Source organism: Camellia sinensis, chromosome 6, assembly GCF_055761805.1.
Source record: "Camellia sinensis isolate YWXY chromosome 6, ASM5576180v1, whole genome shotgun sequence".
Classification (NCBI taxonomy): domain Eukaryota; kingdom Viridiplantae; phylum Streptophyta; class Magnoliopsida; order Ericales; family Theaceae; genus Camellia; species Camellia sinensis.
In genome coordinates, this window is record NC_138966.1 from 100,786,236 (window position 1) to 100,796,297 (window position 10,062).

Consider the following 10,062-nt stretch of genomic DNA (forward strand, 5'->3'; position numbering starts at 1 on the left):
ATTATAATTGAAAAATCAAATATCAAAATGACAATAAATTTTAAATTACTGAAATAGTTAATATAATTCACCCATGCCTTTATTAATAAATTTAGATCGAATTACACTAACAGTCCCTATAGCTTGGGGTTCGTGTCAGTTTAGTCCTTGACTTTTCAATTGTGAGACATTTGGCCTTGAATTTTGAATCTTGTTCCAAATATTGCTTAATTTCAAGGGCAAAATCGTCAACCTGATAAAATATAAACTAATTTGACAAAAATAAATGTCAAAAAATATTTTAAATTTTTAAAAATTATTTCTACCCATCAAAGATAAAATCGTGTAAAATTAATAAATTTTTTACACATTTATTTATTTATTTTACAAAATTAATTTTTATTATGTGTTTGGATGATAACCATGTCATGGGTGGTTGTTAGGATTATAATGTGTAATTGATATATTTAATATATGAAATGTTTTTAGTTTTGAATTTTTGATTTAATGGATTGGTTTAATAATAATATTAAAATTGTCGCTATATTTGACTTTTGAAAAAATAAAAATTAATTTAATAAAAATAAAAACTACCCATTACATGATCATTGTCCAAGTGCATTGATATAAATATATATATATATATAAATATCTAAAAGATTTATCAATTTTACATAATTTTATCTTTAGTGGTAGAAATAGTTTTTAAATATTCAAAAATATTTGTTTGACATTTATTTTTATCAAATTATTTTATATTTTATCAAATTAACGATTTTATCCTTGAAATTAAGCAATAGTATATTCAATTGTCCTTGTGAGTCAAATGTGTTATAATAAATATATATATATATATATAACTATCTAAAAGATTTATCAATTTTACATAATTTTATCTTTAGTGGGTAGAAATAGTTTTTAAATATTCAAAAATATTTATTTGACATTTATTTTTATCAAATTAGTTTATATTTTATCAAATTAACGATTTTATCCTTGAAATTAAGAAATAGTATATTCAATTGTCCTTATGAGTCAAATGTATTACAATTAAAAAGTCAGAGATCAAAGTGATATAAATCTCAAATTATAAGAACTGTTAGTATAATTTACCCATAAATTTATATTAAAGTATTATAGAAATTAAAAGATGTGTTGGACAAACGTCTTCCACCTCCCAAGAATCAAGATGCCGAGGAAGTGGCCTCTATTGCGAGAAATTATTCAACGTTCTGTTGCAAGGCTTGCAATTACACATTAGTCCACAATTTCGTCCAACTATGAGATAAGGTTCAGATGACCCAGAGAGCAATCAACTAAAGGGTCGCCTTTGTTGGATTTCTTCCATGACGTAAATCTCTAAGTTTGTGGCGGTTTAGTTTTAAAGTTACTTATCAATCATTTTTATTGATTAAATTTATTTATTTATAAGTCCTAAGTGGAGAAGTGCATCTAGACTATTGTGCAATATACGAATACTCATTAGATTAAAAGAGAAGTTCTACAGAACAACTATTGGATCAGCGATGTTGTATGGGACGGAATGTTAGGCAAGTAAGAGACAATATGTAAAGAAGATGAGTGTTGCCGAGATGAGGACGCTAGGTGGGTATGTGACAATACTAGAAAAGATAGAGTTAGGAATGAGTATATTCGAAAATTGGTAGAAGTAGTACCGATAGAAGATAAGTTGAGAGAGAATAGATTGAGATGGTTTGGTCATATACAACGGAGACCAACAAAGACAGTAGTGAAGAGATGCGATACAGTGACGATAGATGGTAATGTTAGGGGAATGGGTAGACCTAAATTGATGTAGACTAATGTAGTAAATAGAGATATGAATTTCCTTAATTTGACTAACGAAATGGCATTGGATAGAGTCGAGTGAAGAATAATGATTCATGCAACCGACTCCATTTGTTGGGACTTAAGGCTTAGTTTGGTTTGATTTGGTTAAGTCTTAATTGATAAATTTATCATTTTAAATTTATTTATAAAAATAAGAAAATAAATTTATCAATAGAATTTAATGGATAATGAATTTTAAAAGTAGAACCTATTAATAATTCATCCTTAATTTTATGTTACGTTTGTTTTCACTATTTCTTCACTCAACCCCATTTTCCTCTCTTCATAATCAATTTCCTTTCTATGTCTCTGTCGGTATTTACTTGTAGTTATTTTTTGTGACATTGTTTTAATTCCATTGTCATAAATCTTGTAGACAAAATCTGAAGAGAAAAGTAAAAAAGCTAAGTAGTCCGAAAAAAATATTCTAAAATATCACAAAAATAAAGTGTATAACATAGATTTGAACTTGTCGTGTGATGTGTATCGCTTCCACAATCAATCTAATCCACATACTTCATTTTTGAAGTAATTCTCGAAGCATTTTTTCTAGGCGTGAAGTATTTTGAAGAAATAAGCAATATATATCCGTAAGTTTTTCAAGATTTTAATATTAGGGGAAATAAGAGCACAGTTGTACCAGAAAAAAAATTACAGAATTATGATAAAGTATAACATTTTAATTATTAAAGTGTACAAATTTTAACATTGATTTGTAATTTATTTATTTTTTTCAGATATCACTGTATTGTTATTTCCCCATGAAATTAAACCACTAAAAGAGATGAAGAATATATATGTTAGCATACTAGGATCCATTTCTGAAGAAGAAAAAGTCTTAAAAATGGGAACACCTACAAATCTCTCTCTCTCTCTCTCTCTCTCTCTCTCTCTCTCTCTCTCTCTCTCTCTCTCTCTCTCTCTCTCTCTCTCTCTCTCTCTCTCTCTCTCTCTATATATATATATATGTAATAGTTTAGTTGGCCATCGTGACTCTCTTAAAAACTTAGTTCCAAAAGGGAGGTCATAAATTCAACTTTCTCTAAGGGAAAGTTGAATTAGGAGGAAAAGAGAAGCTAGCTCCCACATGATGCTAATCCAACAACAGATTTTTGCTGATAATATATATGTGTGTGTATGTGTGTTTTACATAATGTTAAGGGATTTATAACCGTCTTTTTATAAAAGTGACTAAAATATAGTAAAATAAGATTGAGAGGGTAATTTATATGCGTAAACTGGGTCGAGCTAGGTCCATTTGTTTTAGGTATTTGGGCCGAGCTAAGTAGAATCCTCAGTTTGTTTAGGCACGCTTCCGGCTGAGCTAAGGGCTTCAAATAGCTCGGTTTTGATGTCCAAGGACTGGAACAGATGAACTAGATGTGAATAGCAACTCGGACCGGGGTATAATTTGTAGTGTACCAGACTGAAGTTTGTCTCGGTCGAATACCACTTTGGTTCTATCCAGCGTAGAGTAGGGCCATGATAGCTTGGTTGAGTGTGCTACCGAGCCGACGTATAAGGTTTGAACGATCTCACTTGATTAGCATTGAGCAGGGAGTTATCAGGATAGGCATTTATCCTTGGGAGTGTGATTCGTAGGAGGACTCTTATAGAGGGAGTTGGAGTTTTATTAGGATTGTGCCAGGTGGAATCTATGAAAACTCATCACATGACTTATGTACAGGTATTACAATTTCTACTCTCGAATACACAGAGCTTTTGTCTATTGTCTACTTGCTGACTTAGGCATCAGAGAGGTTTCCGGCACACACCCGCCGACTAACTCACATTTGTATTTTCAGGTAACAAAGCGACAACGTTTGAAGGAATGCAAACTTGATTAACAGGATTATACGAGAAGATTATTTCGTGTTCGTACAATATATGTAATAGTTTAGTTAGACATCATGACTCTCTTAAAAACTTAATTCCAAACGGGAGGTCATGAGTTCAACTCTCCCTAAGGGAAAGTTGAATTAGAAGGAAAGGGGAAGGTAGCTCCCATATAATGCTAATCTAACAACAGATTTTTGTCGATAAAATATATATATATATATGTGTGTGTGTGTGTGTGTGTGTGTGTGTGTGCGTGTGCGCGCACGTGCGCGTACGTGTGTGTGTTTTACATAATGTCAAGGGATTTATAACCGTCTTTTTATAAAAGTGACTAAAATATAGTAAAATAGGATTGAAATACAATTTATATATAGCAATATTACAATTTTGAATTTAACTATCTAGAAAATATCTAAAATTATAATCTTGTAATTTAAATTTATTTTATACATAAATTTCATATTACACAATTTTAACCTCCACCACATAACTATCCACACAAAAAATTCTAAGGAAATATATTTGGATTTCCGGACTTTTCCATTTATTTATGTTCTTCTCATGATTACATTTAAGTGTAATCCTCCTATAGAGATTCACCTATTTGTGTGCTATTGTGTGGGTGATTTTCCGACCACACTGCCCGCTTAGTAACCAGCTGGAGAGCACTGGCAGAATAGATGGCACCTGACTAACCTGTAACAGAAATATAAGAATCCCGCGGTGGTTTCAACCACCCGGGGGCACTCCGACGATCAAGTCAGTATATCTCTCAAAGATAAATCAAGTACTAAACTCACAAGCTTGAGTATCAAAAAGCATACCTTAGACCCATGGGGGTGCCTCTCTTTTATAGCCAATCCAATCCTAGTCCCAATAGGAACCTGGCCCTAATGGACTTAGGATTACTGCTAATCTGGGACTCCCAGTGGGATAAGGATAAACTCTTTAAGAGTCTTATCATTATCCAAACTGAAGTCTTCTCCCAATCTAGGACTCTTGTCCATATCCAAGTTGAGTTCCCTCCTCATTCTAGAACTCTTGTCCCTTATCCACTTATCTCGGATTCCGATATCTTCGAAGATAACCTCGGCTTTACCGAGATCACCTCGGCGTCACGACCAGGACACGTGGTACCTCGGCTGACACGTCGGCATCACCTTGCCACGTGTTGGTACTCAGAAAATATATCCCCACAACTGCCCCCTAGGTTCCATTACCTCGGCATTCTGAGGTGATGGAACCTATATCTGTATTTTCTTCCAGTACCTCGGCGTGAGAACTCTTCGGCCGAGATCATTCATTTCAGGCCGACGTGTTCCCTTCGGAGAACAAGAACTCAAACAAATTCCCTCACGCGCATGAGCTGTCATGCATTTCTTCTCAACCGTTCCCCTTACGTGTTCTATCGTCATTGGCCCATATCTGTGACGCGCTTGTAAGCCATCTTTCACCTGTCTGCGCCGTCTGACGCATACGTTCCTCCAGGCGCAATAAATGCCCTGTTTTGCCGCCGTTTCAAGTTTTTTACAAAACTTTACTTTCTGTCTTCGTTTCTTTACTTTTGCCCTTGATTCTCTGGCTTTCTCTCTCTCTCCCAAATCCGCCATAGCTCTAGCTTCAAGCTCTGCAACTGTCTTCATTCTTCCATTTCAGCGAGGGTTTCCCCGTTTCGTCGTGTCTACAGCCATTGCCTTACTTCGGCGACTTTCATCCCGGCTTCATTTGTTCTGGTAAGCCTCTGTTCCTCTCATTCCCAATTTCTTCTATGTGCTTTCGTTTACTTACTGCCATTATTGCTCTGTTCAAACCTTTGATTTGCTGAACTATTTATCTGGATGCACCTATTCCATGATTTCACTCATATTTTGAACATTTGCATTGTTTCAACACTTTTCTTGCCACTGTTCTTGACCTTTTACTTCTGTATTCTTCATGTTCTTGATAGCCCATCCTTGTTCTTGTTTCTGAAATTTCGCCTTTGTTTTCTGTTTTCCAGATTTCTGCCTTTAATTTTTGCTTTCAATCTTTGCCTTCATAGATTTAGTTTTGGGTGTTGCCTATAGAACCTTCAATTTTTAGGGAAAACTGAAACAACCCTTACCAGTATATGCCTAGGGTTTTGCCGAGGTCCCGATGACCCCTTAAGAGCACCTTCTTTCTGAAACCTAGCTTTCTGTCTTTAGGCCGACGTTATGGATATGTGGAGACATAGGGTTGATACCCCGACCAAACTTGAGTACTTTAGGCAGGAGTTCTCCGTCCCTGCCGATGTTCACCTGAAACTGGCTGGGGATGATGACTCCATCATGCCTACCGAAAACACCATGCCTCTCCCTATTGTAGCCTTTACTGAATGTGGACTTCGGCTTCCACTTGACATTCTTTTTCGCGAGATTCTGCATTATTATAAGTTGAACCCCATGCAACTTGCCATAAACTCTTATCGAGTGATTTTTGGTATTATCGCCTTAGTCAGACAAGAAAACATTAGAATTGCCCTAGCCGACATACAGTATTGTTACACCATGTGCCCCCTTAGCCTGAAGGAAAAAAGTTACGTCTACTACCTCAAGCCGAGGTCCACTTAATTCAAAATTGTAGCCGACCTCCCAGACTCCAACAAGGGGGCTGGAGATGACTACTTCATTGTCTCTGGAAATTGGGAATTTGCCCCAGACAAAGATGTCCATCTATACCCTCTTCCTCGATCGGTTAAAGAGGGCAAGGGTAAGAGCCCAGTGTTTATTTACTTAGTTGTTTCTTTTCAAGTCTTCAATATTTTATCTATTTCTAATGTCTATTTCTTCTTGCAGACGTTCGCAAGCTAGCGAAAGACTTTCGCCAATCTTACGTTCCTAGCAAGGACCTGAAAAGGCTCCTGGACTTGCCTGTCCACAAAAGAAAAGCACCTCTGCTTCTAAACTTTATTCCTACATACAAATCCACTCTGTCCGACGTTCCCAAACGAAAGAAGAAAAGCCTTTCTCCTCCGACTGCCACAACTCAAACTGCCTCTACATCTCAAACAGATCAAGAGTCAACATCTGACCCAATCAATCAACCATCTACCTCGGCCCCATACTTAATCCCAATACCAGAAAGAAAACATCGGCGATGACTTTTAAAAACCGCTGAGATGGGTCGCCCGAAGCCTGTTGCCCAAGATCTCCTAGCCAACCTACCTGCCGACGTTGATGCTGTTCCAACCCAATCCATGCCCCCACCAAAGCCAAAAAGAACAAAAAGGGCTCAGCCGAAGGCTAAAGCTACTGAGGTTGAGGCTGAGGATGCTCTGCCCATCTCACAATTGGTTGAGAGTAAAAAGAGTGCTTCTACTTCTGCCAAGAGGTCTGCTGAGGCCCAGCCGTCAGAGTCCACTCAATCGAAGAAGCCGAGGTCATCGTCTGCGACGACCTCGGATTCCAAAGTACCAAGAGTCCCCTGGGTGCCTGAAATTACCCTAGAGGATAAGCCTGTTCTAGCTTCTGACAGTGCCGAAGACATAAACGTCGGCGTGGCACTCAGTACTGCTGTTCTCCTTCCTGGTGATCTTGAGCGAAATGCCAAGATGAGCGAGTATGAGAACTACGCCCTCATGCTCCAACGCTCTGTACAAGTAAGTTCCCCCATTTGGTAACTTGTCTTTCTGTCCCTTTTTTCTATACTTGCAAGGTTTTTGTAATAACTTTTCCCTTGGGTTCTTTCAGGCCATTCAACATGCCCATTCTCTCTCCATGCAAGCTTTTGAAACAAAGGAGAAGTTGGCCGATATGAGGCGGGAGGTTTCTGCCTTGAAAAAGGAAAACAAAACTGTTCTGACAAAGATGAAGAAGCTGGAAGATCAGGCCGAGGCTGCCACTAAGGCCCAGCAGATGGCCGAAGAAAAAGCGGAGTCTGCTGAGGCTATCAGAAAAGTTGCCGAGGCCGAGAAAAAAGAGGCCGAGGTAAAAAAGGCCCAAGCCGAAAAAGAGCTTCAGAAGGCTCTGGCCACCAAAAAAGCCGAGATCAAGGAAGCTGATGAGAAGGCTTACGCCCAGGGCATGGCCGATGTCACTGAGGAATATAAACTTCAAGTCAGGCAGGCATGCAACAGGGGCTTCTCTCTTGGTTGGATGGCCCTTGCCAAGAAGCTTAACATTCTTGACGATTCGCCACTGCACAAAGCCGACGCTATTCCTCTTCCATTTCCTCCACCTCCAAGCCAAGCTGAAGATGAATCTGAGTCTGAATCTGAGGATGAGGATAAGGATGATGATGAAGCTTTGGTAAGGAAGCCCAAGGATACCAGTTCGACCAAGTCTCCTCCTCAGGAGGATCAAGTCCTAGACTTGACTCATGAGGAGGATGAGGAGGTTATCAAGGAGACCACTCCTGAACAAGCATCATCTGATGTTCTTCAAATCGGCAAGAACGTTGATGAAACCCTTGCCGAGATCGACGCCGAGATTGCAGCAGATGAGGAAGCCGAGGTATCTCTTCAGGAGACTTCTGAGGTTCAGATCCAGCCAGTTGCTGATGCTGAAAAGTCTTAACTTTCATGTTTTTTCTTTTGCACCTTTATACTTTGTTTTGTTTTCTCAATAATGTAAGCTTCCTTTTATGGCCGATGTGCCTTTCCTTGTTACTTCGAAACAATTTACTTCTGGTAAGCCGTAATGCCTTCTTTTGTACACAACTGCAACTGTTTTTCTATGAATGCTTTTTTCTTCAATTTCTCTTGATTGCTTCTGCATGGTTTCTATACTTAGAATATTTTGCATGCTTTACACGCTTCTTCCTTTATTGTGCAATCTTCTCGGGGTTACATACCTCGGGTATAAAACTTTTACTTCAGCAAGATACTGACCTGCAAACTTTTCATAAGTTTCAACAAGTGTAAAACATATACTATTCAATGTCAACTTTGCAAACTTTTTCTCAAGTTTCAACAAGTATTTAAACAGTGATCTCGGTCTAACCTTCTTGTAAATTGCTGCAAATTTCAACAAGTGTTAGTATATACTGTAAGTTTTCTCAAGTTATAACAATGATCTATTTGTAAATTGCTACAAATTTCAACAATATACTTAACTTTTACCTCAACCTGTAAATTGCTGCAAATTTCAATAGATGATCACATGTCGGCCTAACATTATCTTGTAAATTGCTACAAATTTCAACAAGTGTTAAGCATCTTCTTTGGTTGGACCAACCTGTAGATTGCTATAAGTGTGCAAACTATAACCTCGGTTTCACTTCGACTTGTAAATTGCTACAAATTTCAACAAGTGAAGAGAACCAGTAATTTCGGCTTAACTTCAACTTGTAAATTGCTACAAATTTCAACAAGTGAAGATAAGGAATCAGCTTAATTCCAACTTGTAAATTGCTACAAATTTCAACAAGTGAATTAAGGAATAATCTCGGCTTAACTCCAACTTGTAAATTACTACAAATTTTAACAAGTGAAGATAAGGAATCAGCTTCATTCCAACTTGTAAATTGCTACAAATTTCAACAAGTGAATTAAGGAATAATCTCGGCTTAACTCCAACTTGTAAATTGCTACAAATTTCAACAAGTGGATTAGGTGTCTCTGTCTTCCCTCTGCCCCCAATGTGAACCTGAGTTCTTCTTGGGTTCTCATTATTCATGTCTCAGAAACACCAATATGTAACTTTATCGAATATATGTGTTTTAAGAAAAGGGAAAAGATTTTATTGATGACATTGGCCAAAAAATACTGCACATCTAATGATAGAAGAATTTCAAATTACAAGTGTTCCAAGGTCTGGGCAGTGCTTTGCCCTCATTATCTTCAAGCCGATAAGCTCCATTGCCTAATACTGAAGTAATTCTGTAGGATCCTTCACAGTTTGGGCCAAGCTTGCCCTCTCTGGGATCTTTCTTGTTGCCGACGACTTTTCTCAAGACGAGGTCGCCGACTTGAAATCTCTTGGATTGACCTTCTTGTTGTAAGCTCTAGCAAGCTGTTACTGGTATACTGCGAGTTGAATTGTAGCCTTTTCTCTTCGTTCTTCCAAAAGATCCAGATCTCGGGCTAAGAGTATGTCATTGGTGCCATTCTCTACTCCCTGGGTTCTGATCCCTGGGATGCCGATCTCCAATGGGATGACTGCTTCTGCGCCATAAGCCATGGCAAAGGGGGATTCCCCTGTTGATCTTTTCGGCGTAGTCCGATATGCCCAAAGTACGTTGGGCAACTCGTCTACCCACTTTCCTTTTGCTGCCTGTAGCCTCCTCTTTATTCCATCCAAAATTACTTTGTTGGATGCTTCTGCTTCCCATTGCTTTGGGGAAAACTTGGTGTTGAAAAGTAATTCTTGATCTTGAATTTCGCACAGAAGTTCTTGATGAGTTTGTTGTCAAACTGTGTTCCGTTATCGGCAA

The 10,062-nt window shown here is 37.9% G+C and overlaps 1 protein-coding gene across 1 annotated transcript; it reads left to right on the forward strand.

Annotated features, from left to right (window-relative positions):
- The first annotated feature begins 6,808 nt into the window (after positions 1 to 6,808).
- LOC145793446 (uncharacterized) lies at positions 6,809 to 8,204 on the forward strand. Its single transcript, XM_082876274.1, has 2 exons — positions 6,809 to 7,288; positions 7,380 to 8,204. Exons 1-2 carry the CDS (start codon positions 6,809 to 6,811, stop codon positions 8,202 to 8,204), a joined length of 1,305 nt encoding a protein of 434 aa, XP_082732400.1.
- Positions 8,205 to 10,062: the final 1,858 nt, after the last annotated feature.

What these genes read in the sequence shown, in the direction of transcription:
- LOC145793446 (XM_082876274.1), top strand. Translation starts at nt 6,809, where the DNA reads ATGGGTCGCCCGAAGCCTGTTGCCCAAGATCTCCTAGCCAACCTACCT. An exon ending in TGCTCCAACGCTCTGTACAA is followed by an intron (nt 7,289 to 7,379) that starts GTAAGTTCCCCC and finishes GGGTTCTTTCAG; the next exon opens with GCCATTCAACATGCCCATTC.